General features: G+C 50.8%; 1 protein-coding gene across 1 annotated transcript in view; it reads left to right on the top strand.

Annotated features, from left to right (window-relative positions):
* LOC118778813 (plexin-A1-like) overlaps nt 1–18,125 on the top strand; it is a 199,495-nt gene extending 181,370 nt beyond the window's left edge. The window contains exons 23-32 of the mRNA XM_036530554.1: nt 883–949; nt 4,893–5,039; nt 5,700–5,859; nt 6,327–6,430; nt 6,578–6,674; nt 9,790–9,980; nt 12,230–12,399; nt 14,760–14,972; nt 15,217–15,367; nt 17,872–18,125. Coding sequence (XP_036386447.1) covers nt 883–949; nt 4,893–5,039; nt 5,700–5,859; nt 6,327–6,430; nt 6,578–6,674; nt 9,790–9,980; nt 12,230–12,399; nt 14,760–14,972; nt 15,217–15,367; nt 17,872–17,967 — 1,396 coding nt within the window. The 3' untranslated portion in view covers nt 17,968–18,125. The remainder of the gene's footprint in view (nt 1–882; nt 950–4,892; nt 5,040–5,699; nt 5,860–6,326; nt 6,431–6,577; nt 6,675–9,789; nt 9,981–12,229; nt 12,400–14,759; nt 14,973–15,216; nt 15,368–17,871) is intronic.
* Nucleotides 18,126–18,487: the final 362 nt, after the last annotated feature.

Raw genomic sequence — 18,487 nt, 5'->3', positions numbered from 1 at the left:
GTAAATCTTGTTTCAAGACGAAAGAATTAGACCAACAAAACCCACGCTTAAATTAGGAGGTGCACGGCAATACTTTAGCAGTGTGTGCCTTTTTCTGGCAGCTACGGTAACAGTGAGATATACAGCCAGCCCCCAGCTGTTGAGGAACTTGTGCCACAGTATTGAGTCCGCAAAATCCGATCTAGCAAATCAAACGAATTGTATATACCAGCCAGGGCACCACAGCTCTTAGATAAAGTCTCTTCCTGCAAAACACTCTCATCTGCATTCAAAACTTCAACTTATTCCTTCCGCAGGCTTCTGTCCCCACCTGAACGCAAACCCTTGTAGTACTGTGACTGGGAGATGAACCATTTCCCCAAAGTCCCTTCCAAGCTGACAGCTCCCTCACACCCTTATGGAGCTGTTAACAAATTAGGAGTAATAAAGGCCGTTAATTACAGAGGCCTTTAATTACTTTTTTTTTTTTCTGCGGGACCTTTCGGGGTCGTCATTATGCGTCAGGTTTGGGATTAATGAGAGAAGCTGCTTAATTAAGCTAATTGCCTTATTTTAACGAATATCATTGGTTTGTTTTGTGAAAAGTTAGTTTGTTTTTTGTATTTACTTGTTTATATGTGCCACAGGCCTTTTTGAAAGCTAGCTTGTATTACTTTGAGATGGCATGTAAAAAAAATAAAGTGAGTTTCCCCCATAGTCTTTTATTCAGCTCTAATTTTGCCGCACTGTATATTACCTTTCCTTTTCCTGAAAGAGGGTGGATTTTGTCACAAGCCAGTGCTCGGGGACTCAGGCTTGTCGTCAGTGTATTTTGCCGGGATTACTGTAGCTTTGCTGTGTGCGGGATGTGACAGGTGTTTGCTTTTCTTCTCTCTCTCTCAGAACGGAGTCCGTCGCCGAGAAAATGCTGACAAACTGGTTTACCTTCCTGCTGTACAAGTTCCTGAAGGTAAGTCTTCCGAAGCGCGCGCCGCCGCCGTGCTACCTGCGGAGAAAATCGGCTTTGATGCCGGTCTCCCGGACACGGCGGGTAAAGACGCTTCCTGACGCAGTTTTACCTGCCACTCCCCGTGGCTGCGCGGGTAGATAAGTCTGAGAGGCGAGAAGGCCTGGATGCTGCCGAGCCCGTCCCTTTCAGAAAGCTCCCCTCCTCTGCAGAAGCACTGAAAAGCGTGTTAGGTATAAGCCTGGCGCCGAGGCGTCCCTCTGGCTGTGCAGGAATCCTGTCTGTAAGGGGGCTCGTTAGATTGTTTATTTTCTTATCAAGGCGTTTCGGTCCCCCCCTCCCCCCTCCTCCCAGGCCTCGGTGGCATCACTGAGAGAGAGTGATTGAGTAGCTCGAGGTCCTCGCTGTTCTCCCAGCTTCCTGCACCTTCTCTCAGCGGGAAGTCTGCATCGTTTTTTTTTTTTTAAATAGCTCTTTAGCGCGGAGGTGGGATTATTTTTAATTGGAAATAGTAGAAATGCTTTGAGTCTGGATTAGCTGTGAGGACCGAGGCATGGCAGCAGCACTTTTTAGAAAACAAACTGGCAAACCTTTGCAGATTTTTGCCTTAGTTGCTGAGAGGTAAAGAGGTCAGTCATGCTGGTGAAAAACTTGTAAAAAGGTTTTAGATCAGAGGCTGGGCAGTAAACAAAGTGAAGGGCTATCAGCAGATGCATCAGATGGAGACCATGTGTCTGAAAGGAGCTGCGGAATTTAGAGTGCTGGGAGAGCGTTTAACCACTCACTGTTAACCATTTTATTTAACCTTTAACACATTTTTATGCTGATTGCTCCAGAAAAACGAGCAGTTTGACTGTAAATGAGTCAACTGTTGACCTTTGCTTGTTTTAGTAGCTGCTCCCGGCTCCACTGTCCGCCGTGTGCCTCCCACCCCCTCTCTGTGGTGCGGTCCCCCCGTGTGTGTGGGTCCCTTCTGTCTGCGACCGTCTGCAGCGAGGAAAAGAGCCAGACCTGGGGGCTCATTTAGTGTTTTCCTTTTTTTTTTTTTTTGGCCTTTCTTTTTTTTTTCACCTCCTGTTTTGGCTCGGATCCTCCAGCCCTCTGGATATGAGTTTAGTGCTAATTAAACCCGATTAGTATTAGCTCCGTGTGTCTTTGTACTGTGTGGAGAAACGGTGGGGAACTGGGGATGAACCTTGGCTCTGTGGAACGACCCTACCCCCCCACCCCCATCCCTGTGTGGTACGGCCCACCTTCCTGTGGCCGGCCGGCTGCCACTGACCACACAGAGGGGTGAAATGTTGACATCTGTGACTAGTGCATGGAATTAGTGTTGTGCCTGTAGGCAGCAGTGTGCTGTAGTGGTAAGGAGCAGGGCTGATATCCAGAAGGTTGGCGGTTTGATTCCCTGCTGGAGCTTCCGCTGTACCCTTTGGAAAGGTACTTCACCCAGAGTTGCCTCGGTAAATATCCAGCTGTATAAATGGATAATATTGTAACCTATGTAATGTAATGTAATTCCTTGGTGTGGTTGTGTGGCATCCAGGGGCCGTTGGGTGGTGGTGTCTGAACCTCTAACACGGTTATTAGGCAGCTTGTCCACGCTCTGGGGGTGGGGTATCCGGCACGCTCAGCCACGCCCCCCTCTCTATGACTCGAGGCGATGAAGCCAGAACCTCCAATCAGAGGCGGGCTCAGAGACAGGCGTGTGGACGGACGGTCTCCGGGAGTGATGTACGCGCGTTCCCTGCTCATTAGCAGCTGTCTGGTTAATTAGTGCAGATGCTAACGAGACGCAGAGAAGCATATGGTGGCAGTGGCAGAGGCCTGGCTGCTGTGGGGCTGGGAGCCGGCTCGGCCTCCCTCTCCAACTCAGCCTCCCTCTGAGGCTCGGCCTCCCTCTCCAACTCAGCCTCCCTCTGAGGCTCGGCCTCCCTCTCCGGCTCGGCCTCCCTCTCCGGCTCAGTCTCTCTCTCCGGCTCGGCCTCCCTCTCCGGCTCGGCCTCCCTCTCCGGCTCGGCCTCCCTCTCCGGCTCAGTCTCTCTCTCCGGCTCAGCCTCCCTCTCCGACTCAGCCTCCCTCTGAGGCTCGGCCTCCCTCTCCAACTCGGTCTCCCTCTGAGGCTCGTCTCCCTCTCCGGCTTGGCCTCCCTCTGAGGCTCGGCCTCCCTCTCAGGCTCGGCCTCTGTCTCAGGCTCAGTCTCCATGGCTCCGGCTCAGCCTCCCTGGCTCTCTCTCTCTCCCGGAGCTCCTGACTTTCCTGTAAGCTCACACTGAAGGTGTAAAGGCGTGTAAACAGGAGTCGTCTGCTAGAAGCTGTTTTTCTGTAAGCAGTCAGCTCTCAATCAGTTCTGATAGCATACCATTAGGTGACTTGCAACAGCTCACAAATGCATGCGTGTGTGTGTGTGTGTGTGTGTGTGTGTGTGGGAGCATGTGAGAGTGTGTGTGTGTGAGCGTGTGTGTGTGTGCGCGTGTGTGCGTGTGCGCGCGTGTGTGTATGAGCATTTATGTGGGTGTGGGTGTGTGTATGAGCATTTGTGTGTGTGTGTGTGTGTGTGTGTGTGTGTGTGTGTGTGTGTGTGTGTGTGTGTGTGTGTGTGGGAACAGCAGAACTGAGCCGCTGCACTCCGCCTGCCTCTCACCGCCTCGTTGACATGCTGACATTTCGTGCACTGAAGTGCTTTTCGAGCATTTTTTACTCTGAGTCATTAACCTCCTATTAACTCCTCCATCAGCTGCCACTCTCGCACTCCCCAAAGCCAGCGGCCCGGTCCACCCTCTCCAAACGGTTTGCTTTTTTAAGTGTGTTTTTACAGGAGTCGGAGTCGAGCGAACGGGACCGCTAAATCTGTGCAGATATTCTCTGCTGTGCTGTTAAGAAATGTAGCATTTGGAGATAAGAAAGCTCAGTACCGTGAGAGGAAATCTGAACCATCCAACGCAAGTGTGGAATGGAAAGCCTCCACACATTAGCTCAGCAATACAGAGAAAAACAGGCTAGTTAAGTTAAAGCACACTTAATTATAATTCTGATTATTATTACTATACATTGCTATTCTCTGTATTTCCATGTGAGGATTGAAGGAGTACAGATTGAAGTTCCAGGTATCATTTCTGATTTTAATTTGGCCTTATATTAACCCTTTCAGGTTCTCTGGGAATCTGATATTGTCAGGGCATTCTGCACAAAACCTAATTAAAAAACAAGAAGCCGAACTCAAACCCTACTGTAGAAATTACACAAGCGTACTCACCAGTGTCTGAGGACTTAGTAGGCTGACAGGGTTCAAGCAGTCTCTGATTAGGAAACATCTGTGTGTGTGTGTAGTGTAGCCTCATACTACAGAAAGAAAACCCGTTGTAGTGGAAAATTTCCTTCTTTCTTGACATGTAATTGAAATGGCTGTTTGTCCTAATGAAAAGCACTTTAATCTGCCTTTAATGATGTCCATGCCGTTAGAGTATCGGTTTTGCTGTGATGCTGTCAGTGAACATCGCTGGAATTGGGGAGATATCCTCATGGCTGCTCAAACACTCAGCATGAAACATCCAGACCTTACATGGGGGTTATTCTGGGAGACATACTAAGTAGATTTTTGTCTGTTTGCTTTTTGGGTCCCAATTTGTTCCCCTTTGGTTCACCAGACGTGGACTACAACCCCTGTTTTTAGTCTGCGCTGTTTTAGCTGGGGTCTGTCAGCCAGGTGTGTCTGAGGGGGGGGAAGGCTGTTCACCTGGGACAGGTGAGGCATCTTCTACCCTGCTGCTGTGGTCTGGTCAGTACTCACCTGTTTTCAGCCCATCATAGCGCTTGGAATCTCCGTAGCACGGCGCCGATTGGCCCAGATCAGCGACCCGCGGGCCAGGCGTCAGTGCATCTGTTGGGCGGTTTTTGGGACCCATCGAGACGCTTCCCTCACCGCTGTCACCCCCCCCCCCCGCAGGAGTGCGCTGGGGAGCCCCTCTTTATGCTGTACTGCGCCATGAAGCAGCAGATGGAGAAGGGTCCCATCGACGCCATCACGGGCGAGGCCCGCTACTCCCTCAGCGAGGACAAGCTCATCCGCCAGCAGATCGACTACAAGACGCTGGTCAGTGCATCTCCACCCGCGGCAGTCACTGCAGAGAGAGCATTACCCACACACTGTATTACCCACACACTGTATTACCCACACACAGTGTAACTGCACAGGTGCATGGAGTATTACCCACACAGTCTGCAGGTTTAGAGTAACTGCACAGGTGCATGGAGTATTACCCACACAGTCTGCAGGTTTAGAGTAACTGCACAGGTGCATGGAGTATTACCCACACAGTCTGCAGGTTTAGAGTAACTGCACAGGTGCATGGAGTATTACCCACACAGTCTGCAGGTTCAGTGTAACTGCACAGGTACATGGAGTATTACCCACACCCCGGATGTCTTCATTTGACCCTTAAATTCCTGTGCGTGTCCTATACACAGATTTCATGTACACACCCGGTTTCTGTGAATTTCCAATGGACCACATTATGTAAGGTTTAGGTAGGCCGGGTGGGTTGATGTTTGCATTTGCCTGTGGTGTCTGGCTGATTTTGCCATCTCGCTGCAGTGTGGAGTGAATGATTCAGGAGCGTGACTCACGCGGGGGTTGGTATCCCGGCGGCACATGCCTGCGTGTGCCTGCAGACTGTGTGAAGCGCGCTCGAACCTCAGCGAGCCGAGGTGGCGCTCTCCTGACCCCTCTCTGTCCCCCCGCTGTCACCTGCAGACTCTGCACTGCGTGAACCCCGAGAACGAGAACGCCCCCGAGGTGACGGTGAAGAGCCTGAACTGCGACACCATCACGCAGGTGAAGGAGAAGCTGCTGGATGCTGTCTACAAGGGAAGCCCCTACTCCCAGAGACCCAAGGCCTCCGACATGGACCTGGGTAAGGAGTGTGTGTGTATGTGTGTGTGTGTGAGTGTGTGTGTGTGTGTGTGTGTGTGTGTGTGTGTATTTGTATGCACCTTCCCATTTCAAAAACAGACTCCTTACCACTATGCAGTGTAGCATAGTGGTAAGGAGCAGGGCTCGTAATGGAAAGGTTGCATGTTCGATTCCCTGCTGGGGCATTTGGGCGAGGTACTTAACCCAGAAATGCCTCAGTAAATGTATAGTTGGATAAATGGATGAAATTGGAAGTTGCTCTGGATAAGAGTGTCTGCTAAGTGACAATAATGTGAGGTAATGTAATGTAAAAAAGTAGTAATACTGTTATGTTGCCGTTAGAAATAGTTCTGGCCATAAGGTCACCACTTCACCTGGGTGCTCTGAGTGGTGCTCACCTGTGTCACCTGTGTCACCTGTGTCACCTGTGTCACCTGTGTCACCTGTGTCTTTGTCCCACCTCCGCAGAGTGGCGTCAGGGCAGGATGGCCAGGATCATCCTCCAGGACGAGGACGTCACCACCAAGATCGACAACGACTGGAAACGGCTCAACACACTGGCGCACTACCAGGTGAGTGCCATCCGAGCTGCCCGCAGCCTGAGAGCATGTTTATTCACATGCTAACATGAGATACGCCATGTGACGGGCCCAGTTTGACCTCTGCTGTCCTGCGTTCTCATTGGGTAACGTCCCTTTCGCTGCCACCCCCCCCTGTAGGTGACGGACGGCTCAGTGATCGCCCTGGTGCCCAAGCAGAACTCAGCCTACAACATCTCCAACTCGTCCACCTTTACCAAATCTCTCAGCAGATACGGTATGCCCCTCTGCCCTCTCCCCTGTGTCTCGTTAATAATACCTTTAATTATTTTAATTATTTTTGTTGCAGTGGAGTGTATTGTGTTATATTATTATTGTTTATCTTGGTTTTCTGTTATGTCCCACTGTGTTATGTTGACTGTAGTGAAACAGCATGCTCCTTACTTGTGATGGACCTGCCCCAGTTCAGCAGGGCCCTGATCTAAATCTCCGCCCGCCTAACAGCGAGCCGCACGCTCACCCCAGCTCTCGGCTTGTCCTCTCCTGTCCATTCTCCCCGGGATCCCTCCCTCCTTCTGATACATTAGTCTCATTTAGCGCTCCCTTGTGGAGGGGCAGATTCTCTGAACCCGAACCCGACGCGTGTGCGTCCTTCCCTCCTGTTCTGTAAGCCTCTCCCGTCCCGTCGGGGAGCGACAGCCGTTAAATCCGGCAGCCGGTTCCCTGCGCCAGCGAACGGAAATCTGACGCGGGGGCGGAGAGGGGGGAGGGAGGGGCCTCGCCACCTTCAGAGCCTCCGCCCCCTCACGTGCCTACTTTCAGAGGCTTCCACTTTTGTTTTTTTGTTTTTTTAATCTTTTGTTGCCTTGCGGTGTGTTGCTGTGATTGATAAGGGTTCCCATGGCAACCCTGCAGCAGCTGGCTGAAAGCGTGGATTCTTTGTTTCTCGGTTGAGAATGAGCAAAACGGCAGCGGCGTTCGCTGCCCCGTGGGCGGCGGGAAAGGTGTCGTCTTTCAGGACGGCTTCGCTCCAGATCGCCGCGGAATAGCGGGCCCTCGGCAACCCCGTGCCGAAAGTCTGACAGTGAGAGGGGGGCGGGTCAGGGTGCCGGACATGTCCGAATCACTCTTTACATTAGGAGTGAGTGGGACAGAAGCTTCTTGTGACCTCCTTATCATGAAAAGCATCTGAGGAGGGATGTGTATCTTCCATGGCTTTCACACAGCTTACAGTTAAAGCACAATGCACTCTGGGTATTAGGATGCATTGCCTGTGTCCGGGGGCGGGGAGGGAATCTGTCGTGGCTTTGGGAGCCAGCTTGCTGCCGTGCACCGGTCTGGAGTTCTCTTCCACGTTTCCCCAGCATTGCCTCCTGCCCCTGTGGAGCTGCACCGCTGAGAGGCTGAGATGAAGGTTCATCCGATTGGTCTGAAAATGGCCAGATCGCTCCTTTCACTCTGAACCTGAAGGCCAGCCTCAGATTCTTATACTCTTAGGTTCTTAGAATTCTCATGATTCTTCAGTTTTCAGATTCTGAAGTTTCTCTGGGGTGAAGAAACACAAGCTGACAGCCTGGTTACCGACTGCATGAAACGCATATCTAATCACTCCTCTGACAAGACGCAACCTTGGACTGAATTTTTTTTTTTTTTCCCTGTCTTGCTCTTTCTCCCCTCTCCTCCTCCTCCTCCTCCTCCTCTCTCGCTCTCTCGCTCTGTACATTTGCAGTTCTCTGGCGTGCGCTCCCAGTTGCTGCCACCGTGCAGACAAAGAGGATCCCACAAATAGCCATCTCTTTGGTTTAGTGTAATGAAATTTGACGTTCATACTATTAACCACAAACCAGAGTATGCAAACCCCCCCCCCCTTGTATGAAGAGCTCTGACAATCCCTAATATTGCCTGTCTTGCGCTGGCAGTCAGGAAATTGTACTGTATTTATGTATATAGTCTGCTGAGCATCAAATTATGCGTAATTTGTGTCATGTTGTGAGGAGTGAGGAAGATAAAGATGGATTCCTTCTCTTGCTTTGTCTGTTTACTCTTGACACTTATTGAAGTACAGTCACTCCGCATGCTATTCTCCAATTAGTACCATTTGGAAATAAGAGTAATGAGTTACTTTCTTCCCTTCTGTCAAGATTTGTTAAACTTTTTTTTTTTTTTTTTTTTCCTCCACAATTGTAACCAAGGGAATTGTTCAGCTTCCTCATTAAAGCATTATTTTTAGCGTGTAGTCCCTGTGGTGGCCCGTCTCTCTCCTTCCCTGGTCACTGTGCAGACAGCACACAGTATTGCACTGTGTTTCTCTCCAGACTTCAGCGCTCCTGGGCTGTGCCTCCTTCTCTTTCGCTCTGCATGTCTCTGTGGAGCGGTTTAAGCGGGAGTGCAAATGTGATGATGATGTAGTACTTGTACTGTCTCAGTGTGTTATGGATATCCACTGACTATGGGGTGCTGTGTGTACTTGACTCCCCTTACTTTTCTATGCTGTCTGGTCAGGTTAGCACAAGTTAACTTGTGGTAGTGCTTGAGTACCGTTAAGCTCACACTCATTGGTCTGGGAGTGTTGTTGGCCAGGTCTGACACTGTTGTTCATTTAAATTGGGTGGATACACTTCTGTTCTCTTGTGCTGGACATGGCTCTGGATAAAAGCATCTGTTAAATGCATGTAATGCAACGAGATATATCCTGGCTGTGATGAATCCTATATCCCAATCATATGGAGGTTGTGTGACATGTGACCTCTCTCTCTCTCTCTGCCTCACGCCCTCTCTCCCTCTCCCTTTTTCCCTCTCTGCCTCTCTCTCTCTCTCTCTGTCTCTCTCTCTCTCTCTCTCTCTCTGTCTCTGTCTCTCTCTCTCTCTCTCTCTCTGTCTCTCTCTCTCTCTCTCTCTGCCTCTCTCTCTCTCTGTCCCTCTCTCTCTCTCTCTCTCTCTCTCTCTGCCTCACTCTCTCCCTCTCTCCCTCTCCCTCTTTCCCTCTCTGCCTCTCTCTCTCTCTGTCCCTCTCTGTCCCTCTCTCTCTCTCTCTCTCTCTCTCTCTCTCTCTCCCTCACTCTCTCTCTCTCCCTCTCTCCCTCTCCCTCTTTCCCTCTCTGCCTCTCTCTCTTTCTCTCTCTCTCTCTGTCTCTCTCTCTCTGCCTCTCTCTCTCTCTGTCCCTCTCTCTCTCTCTCTCTCTCTGCCTCACTCTCTCCCTCTCTCCCTCTCCCTCTTTCCCTCTCTGCCTCTCTCTCCCTCTTTCCCTCTCTCTCTCTCCCTCTTTCCCTCTCCCTCTTTCCCTCTCTGCCTCTCTCTCTCTCTCTCTGTCCCTCTCTCTCTTTCTCTCTCTCTCTCTGCCTCACTCTCTCTCTCTCTCTCCCTCTTTCCCTCTCCCTCTCTCCCCCTGCAGAGAGTATGCTGCGGACAGCCAGCAGCCCGGACAGCCTGCGCTCTCGCACGCCCATGATCACGCCCGACCTGGAGAGCGGCACCAAGCTGTGGCACCTGGTGAAGAACCACGACCACTCGGACCAGCGCGAGGGCGACCGCGGCAGCAAGATGGTGTCCGAGATCTACCTGACGCGGCTGCTCGCCACCAAGGTAGCGCAGCCAATGCCCGAAACACACGCGCACACACACACACACACACATTCACTCATTCACATACACACACACACACACACGTCGTCACACAGGTACACGCAGACACACACACACACACACAAATGCATTACGGTCACGAAGATTTATGTTGATTAATTTTGACGGCTGTTATTGACTTCTTGTTGTCTTTGGCTTAGAGCTGATTAATACTTTTCATAACATTCTAATCAGGGGAAGATTGAATGATACGGTGTGAGTTAATTAGTTGTGAGGCCTATATCTATCGACCTGTTTGTTTTGGAGTTCATTCTCCTTGTCAGAGGTCCTCATGGTGCGGTCAGGCCGTGCTTATTAACCCGTTAATTTTCAGATTTATCTTATCTCCTGTCTCTAATCTTCTATTACACTAATGTTCCAATTTTACCTTTTTCATACATTATTTTGGATGGAGCTGATATCACCACATATCATGTCGTAACAAGGTGTATTTTTAACTATATTAAATTTTTTAACCAAAGGTGGAAATTGAAATAATTAAATTTAAAAAATGAAATTCAATGGAATAAATCAAAGATGTGAGTCATTTTAATTATTTCTTGAATATGTGATCCAAGATTAGTTCATGTTTCCATTCTGTTCCGTTTGGTTCACAGAAATAAATTGTAGAAAGAAGACTTGAAGAGTTGAACAGCTTTGCAGCGTAGGCATTTTGAAAAAGATTAAACAAGGATTAGCAAATTATGATACAAAAGCCTTCACAAAGTCTACAGTCTAAACACACACTCAGAGACCTCCACGGTGTTTGCCCTCCGGGCAGTAGAGTTGAGTGCAATGGGGATGTCTCATTTTTTAAATAATAAGCTATGATATCAGTGCTGTAGTGGGCAGCAGGAGAACTCGATGAACTTAAATGAACACAAACCAGTTGATAAAGGTGTCAGTGTACTGCAAAGCACCATTTATATTGATGTTTGAGGCCGAATCTTGAAGAAGTGCTTAATCGTTTTTTGTTATTTTAGGAACGCACTCACCCTTTGCCCAAGGTGTAAAGAATAGATGGTTAGACAGGAGAGACTGCAGTGACCAGCGGGCATGAATGGGTTAATGGAAACAGTTCCTTGTTGGCATTCTCCCAGAATCCTTCACCAGATCACTGTAACAGAGCAAATGAGGAGCCATGCTTTCAGTCACTGGGGTTTTTTTCATCATAGTTCTACTGAAACATCTTGCCTCTTATGTGGTCTGTTTCAGTGGATATTTTAAAAGCACCTTCTTTAAGTGGGTGCCAGGCAAGCGTGGGGTACAGCGGGGCACAGTCGGGGATAGAAAAGGGTGGCATTATTTGGGTCTGCTCTCCATTTTGTCTGATTGGACATAAAAATGATGGTGGGCATCTCCACATAGGGAAGTGGCCTTGGTCACTCTCTCTCAGGTCTGTTTCTGCCTCATAACGTGAGCAGGGAATCGAACCAGCAACCTGCTCCTTACCACGACGCCCCACTGCTCCGCCATCCCTGCTGTTCCCTTAAACAGTCTACCCCTGTCTGTCCCTGGGGTGTGAGCTCATTTGTCCTTGGCTTGGTAACACTGCCCCCTCCAGGCTGTGAGAGGCACTGATGATGTTCCTGCTGGTGGGATGGGGGGGAAGCAGGAGCTGGGGGGGGGGGGGGGGGGTTATCGGTCTTTTCGAACTCGCGCACAGGCCTTTATGACTCCTCCATGGCTCATTTGCATTATCGGCCTCTGAGCTCTATTCGCTAATTTCAGCTGCTAACTACCCTGACAGCTCGTGCTTGCCTTGGCATTTTTCTGTTGTTTTCTCATTAAGCTTTCTGTTTTTATTGTCACCTCAAGCAGCAAAGTCCAAGGGTACGTCTAAAAAAAACCCCCAGGGGGTGGGAGAGGAGCCAATGAGGCCCTCGGCCTCACAAACATTTGTCCTGTATTCATTACTGTGATTAATTGATGATCCTGAGGTACATGTACAGTGCTAGGTCAAAACACGTCAGTGAATAATATGATGTATTATATAACACCTACAGCAGAGCTGATACCAGCTGTGCTACCCGATGTCCTGCTAGCGGCCTCTGTGAGCCTCTACCCTCAAACTATCACCCATACGAAAGGAAAGACAGAGGAGAGTTCTTGAAACGGACAGGGAGAGACACAGGAGGAAGTGGGACAGGGAAGAGAAGGGGGTGGGAGGAGCCGGTTTCTCACCGGTGTCCCGTTTCCGTCCCTCGCAGGGTACCCTGCAGAAGTTCGTGGACGACCTGTTCGAGACGATTTTCAGCACAGCCCACCGCGGCAGCGCCCTTCCCCTGGCCATCAAGTACATGTTCGACTTCCTGGACGAGCAGGCGGACAAGCACCAGATCTCCGACGCCGACGTGCGGCACACCTGGAAGAGCAACTGGTGAGTGAGCGTGTGGGCGCAACCACACTGCAGCTTGGTCACACCCACACCCACACTGCGGCTCGGCCACACCCACACTGAGGCTCGGCCACACCCACACTGAGGCTCGGCCACACCCACACTGCGACTCGGCCACACCCACACTGTGGCTCTGTCACAGGGCAAGGCCTGACTGGGTGAGGTCAGGCGTATGAACATCGTGTAACGCTGCACAGAGGTGCTGAGGGGAAATGCTGCTCTGCAGTTCAGTTAAACATGGCCTGTACCTTACCCCTCACCTGAGGACCGAGCTCAGCAGGCCTGCACCTTACCCCTCACCTGAGGACCGAGCTCAGCCCTGCTGGCCTGCACCTTACCCCTCACCTGAGGACCGAGCTCAGCCCTGCTGGCCTGCACCTTACCCCTCACCTGAGGACCGAGCTCAGCACTGCTGGCCTGCACCTTACCCCTCACCTGAGGACCGAGCTCAGCACTGCTGGCCTGCACCTTACCCCTCACCTGAGGACCGAGCTCAGCCCTGCTGGCCTGCACCTTACCCCTCACCTGAGGACCGAGCTCAGCCCTGCTGGCCTGCACCTTACCCCTCACCTGAGGACCGAGCTCAGCACTGCTGGGAAGCGTAGCACAGATTTTTCCATCTACACCTAACTGCTACTGAACAACAGCTCTAGCACAGTCTCTTCATCCCATGTGAGGAGCTAATTTGGCAGGTGCCTGGTGTCCCACTTATTCGGTTGCACTTGCTCCGCTCCAATCACGGTGTTCCACTCCCTCACCCCCGCCCTCCCCCCACTCTGTTTTTATAACTCTGTCCCTCTCACTCCAGTGTGTGTCCCTCACACAGACCCCTGCCCCCAACCCCCCCATGCCGCTTGGCCCCTCCCCTGACCCCCATGCCATTTTGTCCCCCTCCATTCGGTGTGTGCCCTTGGCTGTTTTCTCTGCCCAAATAGCAACAGAGGTCCCCCCTGTGTGAGATGACAAGACCCTCAGACAAGAAGGACGACCCCCTGGTTACCATATCAGTTCAAAGCACTAATAACACTCAAGAAGTGCTTTAGAGGCATGACAGTTCAAACAACAGCATTGCCAAGGCAGTGACATGAATATGTAACTACAAAATTATGTTATTATAAATCACAGATCCCACTCTCCCACTACGTCTAATTGTGTGGTTGGAGCACTGCGATAATAATATGTTATTGATGTGGTTGTTATGGTTATGTCTACCCACTGCCAATCACGATCTCTTAATATGTAAAAAAAAAAAAAAAAAAAAAAAAAAGGGGCTTAAGATTTGTTTCCCTCCATCCTAATGGAATGCATTTGTTTTTTTTCCTGGACAAAAATAATGCAATTCCATCATCATAATTTCCATTTTGATTAGAAATTGAACTTCTTTTTATTCTGAGCGGCACGTCAGAGAATCGTCTGTGTCTGGACCTCTTCCAAATCACATTGGGAGTATGAACACTGATATGGCAGCCAAGGACTTCCTAAAGTGTTCCTTCTCCCCTGCCAGGTTACAGACTCTGCCAGTTAAATGTTTCCACTGAAGGCTTTTGTAGTCAGGCAGGCTGTTATGTTTTGCTCTGTCAACTGTCCGTTGTCTAGTGTGGAAGGTGTGCGTCAGCCGAGGTAATGTTCAGCTGTAGGGTGGGTTTCATTGGAGATCCTGTCATTATTTTTGTCCGTTTGTCCTGTAAACCTCTTTGTTCAGTAGCTGCAGTCAGGGTTCAGAGCTGGTTGTTAAAGTGTGCTGGAGGGACAGGGACAGGGACCTTGTTTTTTTTTTTTTTCTGTGGGCCTTTAGAAGGAGCTTGCAGGCTCTAGAATAGAGCATTTCTGTGGGCCTTTAGAAGGAGCTTGCAGGCTCTAGAATAGAGCATTTCTGTGGGCCTTTAGAAGGAGCTTGCAGGCTCTAGAATAGAGCATTTCTGTGGGCCTTTAGAAGGAGCTTGCAGGCTTCAGAAGGGAATATTTCTGTGTGGGCTTCAGCCCACTTCCTGTAATTTCAGTTAATGAGGGCCCCATTCTTCACCGCTGCTTTAAAAGAATAGGTTTTGATTACAGAACTGAAAATTACACATCGAGCCGCGCTTACGGCAGGACTTTTTTTGAAACGTGCCCCCCCCCCCCCCCCCTCCCCACCAGCACCACCATACTTCTACCTGCCACACACATCTCTACCTGTCAAAGAAAACACTTTCATTCCTGCTCTCATTTATTCTTCTTTTACCTGCAGAAACCTCTTCCTTCTCCTCTCACCCTGACTCGGCTCCTTTCTCCCGTCCAAGTTGCCAGTTCTGCGGTTGTTTCATGCCCACGTCCTCCTCTCTCCTTCCCCGCTCTCTCTCCAGCTTGCCCCTGCGGTTCTGGGTGAACGTGATAAAGAACCCGCAGTTCGTCTTCGACATCCACAAGAACAGCATCACAGACGCCTGCCTGTCGGTGGTGGCCCAGACCTTCATGGACTCCTGCTCCACCTCTGAGCACAAGCTGGGCAAGGACTCCCCCTCCAACAAGCTGCTCTACGCTAAAGACATTCCTAACTACAAGAACTGGGTGGAAAGGTGAGCAGGGAACTATACCTAATAATGTTTATTATTATTATATTATATATTATTATATAAATACCAAAATACCAATAAATACCCAAATACCAACCTAATTATTAACACAAGCACATTTTATAGGGTAATTGCAAGATAAACCATTGGTCATTTTTCCAGATCGGAGCCCTCCGACCCATTAGAACTGAATCAGTTTGTCTGTACTCACCCTCCCGCTCACCTTGGCTCCCTGCCCTGCCCGCAGGTACTACTCTGACATCTCGCGGATGCCGGCGATCAGCGACCAGGACATGAGCGCGTACCTGGCAGAGCAGTCACGGCTGCACCTGAGTCAGTTCAACAGCATGAGTGCGCTGCACGAGATCTACTCTTACATCGTCAAGTACAAGGACGAGGTGAGGGGCGACGAGCAGATTCCGTCTCTGCGGGAGGGAAGGGGGTGGGGGGGGGTTGCTGTGATTAGCAGCATCAGATGCTGCGCGCTCATCGGTGTGCTGTGTCTTCATTATATCCTCCAGTTCCTGTTAATTGGAAAGAGGGTCTGTGTTTTGGAGAATGCACCCTGTTGATGTTTCCAGGCTACACACACGCTGTTCCCACTTCCTGCCCCCACCTGTCCCCCTGCCCCCCCCCTTTGTCTCCCCTCCCTCGTAAGATGACATCTTTAAAATGTTATCAGTTGCCGCTGCTCAAAAAATGAGCCAATTGAAGAAAATTATCGATTTGACACATAAAATACACAACGCGTATGAATGGCTGTGTAAATTAATTCCACTGTGCTTCGTTCCTATGTGACTGTATGTGCATACAGACATATAGCCATGAATGGGAGAAATGAGCGCTCTTCTGGGACAAATCAAAGAGACATAAACACATGATTGATGAAGGTTTGAGGGGATAAATGCTGGCTTAATGGAGTGCTTTGGAAAGGCCATTTAGATTCCACTTAAAGCCTCATCAGCAACACCCTTCTCCTCCCCATCCCTGTGAAGTAGGGGAACGGTACTCTACGCTGCACTCCGTGTGTGTGTGTGTGTGTGTGTGTGTGTGTGTGTGTGTGTGTGTGTTTCTGCTTTTTTCCCGTAACAACTAAGAATTCTATCTGTTGTGTGTGTTTAGTCTGGGACATTACTCTGTCCGCCACCATTATATCTGAACGAGCTTTAAGTAGCGATCTGTGTTTACTTGTTCAAATGCTGCGTTGAAGTCTGTGCAGTCTCCTCGGTTCACCATTTGACCTTACTTTGTCTCTCCTTATTGCCAGCTAAAGTCATATTTAAGGCCCAGAGTTCTGTGTGCTTTCTGTGACTGTTCACTTGACCCTAGAATGATCGTCAGTAGCCTCACTTTGTTCAAGCTCCCAATCCAATTCGCATAGCGTCATTTCACAAACAATGGCCAGTTCTGGCTGTTTTTTACGTTGCTGCCTCAGGGGTTTTTGTGCCAGTCTGCAGACTCAGTGTTGGTGTGATTCACTCCATGAGTCTGTTACAGCATCAGCCTCGTGAGCTGCTGGCCTCCTCTCCCCCTAAGCATCATCCCCATCTCCTCTGTTACAGAGCGGTGTGGCTCTGTGTGCGCTAGCGGCCGGCTCAGCTAGCGACTGGGCTCAGCTAGCAGCCGGCTCAGCTAGCGACTGGGCTCAGCTAGCGACTGGGCTCAGCTAGCGACTGGGCTCAGCTAGCAGCCGGCTCAGCTAGCGACTGGGCTCAGCTAGCAGCCGGCTCAGATAGCGACTGGGCTCAGCTAGCGACTGGGCTCAGCTAGCAGCTGGCTCAGCTAGCGACTGGGCTCAGCTAGCGACTGGGCTCAGCTAGCGACTGGGCTCAGCTAGCAGCCGGCTCAGCTAGCGACTGGGCTCAGCCAAGTGTCAGCTGGGCTTGCGGCTGGGCTCGGCTAGTGGCCCGGGTTCGGCTAGCGGCCCGGGCTCGGCTAGCGGCCCGGGCTCGGCTAGCGGCCCGGGCTCGGCTAGCGGCCCGGGTTCGGCTAGCGGCCAGGGTCGTCTAGCAGTCCAGGCTCAGCTAACGAGTGCTGGAGAGCACCAGCGTGACCCCCCCACTTGCTCTGCTGGTTAATGCACTGCAGCTGCCTCCATTTGGGGCCCCTGCCTCCCATTAAATGTGATTATTTCAGATGCGGGTGCTTATTGGCCCTCCCCCCCTGAGCAGAAACACTCGGGAATTATTATTCCATTAGGCATTGCTGGAGCTCGGGGCTCAGTGGCCGTGATTGATGCTGTGTTTCGAAGGGGCATCAATGGAGCCCCCGCCTGGTGGCTGAGTCCTAATGCTACGCCCTGCTCCTCTTCCTCACCCTCCCAACCCCCAAAAACGACCCAGCTGCCATGATGGAAAAGGGGGTACCTCTTGTCAGCTGGAGCCCCCCACCTGCTCTGTGTCCCAGCTTTCCCTTAGTCCTCCTGTTTCTTTCTCTGTGGCGTTACGGACTTACTTGCAGTGTTGATGTCTTTAATTTGATGATTTTCCTCAATACTCTCACACAAAGCTAGAGGTTGCATTTTATCCTAGACAAACAGTTAGAACGTAGTAGCCTGCTATGCAAGTAGTTCATGGCTGTGTTTCATAGGAGGTTACAGCTATGCCATCACAACAGGCCACAACTCCTCGTAGGAGGTTACAGCTATGCCATCACAACAGGCCACAACTCCTCGTAGGAGGTTACGACTGTGGCATCACAATAGGCCACAACTCCTCGTAGGAGGTTATAGCTGTGACATCACTATAGGCCACAACTCCTCGTAGGAGGTTATGGCTGTGACATCACTGTAGGCCGTAACAGGCGTCTGTAACCATTAGTCGTTGGACCTGAGAGCTCTGTGGTGGATGTTTCTGCCCCCCCATGTTAACGTGAAGCTCCTCTCCTGTTCTTTCCTGTGCAGATCCTGTCTGCGCTGGAGAAGGACGAGCAGGCGCGGAGGCAGAGACTGCGCAGCAAGCTGGAGCAGGTCATCGACACGATGGCGCTGGCCAGCTGAGACCCGACCCACGCAGCCGCGCAGGGAGGAGGGACAGTGTCGCACCCGACCCGAAAAAAAAAAAAAACCACGGACTGCAAGGACAGAAGCAGTGCACTGGAGATTCTGCAGAGCTGGGCGTGCGAGGCCCATCTCGGCCCGATATGGAACCCGTCGGAACCGCGGGGGGTGGGGGGGGGGGCGGCCGATTTATCGTTGTCTGTCGGTATTATTTCATTGTGTAAGTACTCTGCAGCGTGTCCCACTCGGACAGGATCGGAAGGAACCATCCCGTCCGGAGAAGGGGGGAGGAGTGCAGGGACATGGGCAGCCTCCGGTCTCTAGGAAACGGTCCCCTTGACGACATGGCCGAGTCACGTGACGGGGCATCGCTGGGACCGTGTCAAGTTTTTTTTTTACTTCATAGGTTTTTGTTTTTTTTTTGCCTCATAAATGTACTCAACTGCCCACTCTCCAGTCTCCTGCCACTCGTGTTACTGCTGAATTTGCACAATTTACAGGAACTAAAACAGAAGAGAAA

The sequence above is a fragment of the Megalops cyprinoides genome, chromosome 6 (assembly GCF_013368585.1).
Source record: "Megalops cyprinoides isolate fMegCyp1 chromosome 6, fMegCyp1.pri, whole genome shotgun sequence".
Taxonomy (NCBI): domain Eukaryota; kingdom Metazoa; phylum Chordata; class Actinopteri; order Elopiformes; family Megalopidae; genus Megalops; species Megalops cyprinoides.
Note: the sequence above shows the minus strand (reverse complement) of the source record. Positions and strands in the feature narration are given on the sequence as shown.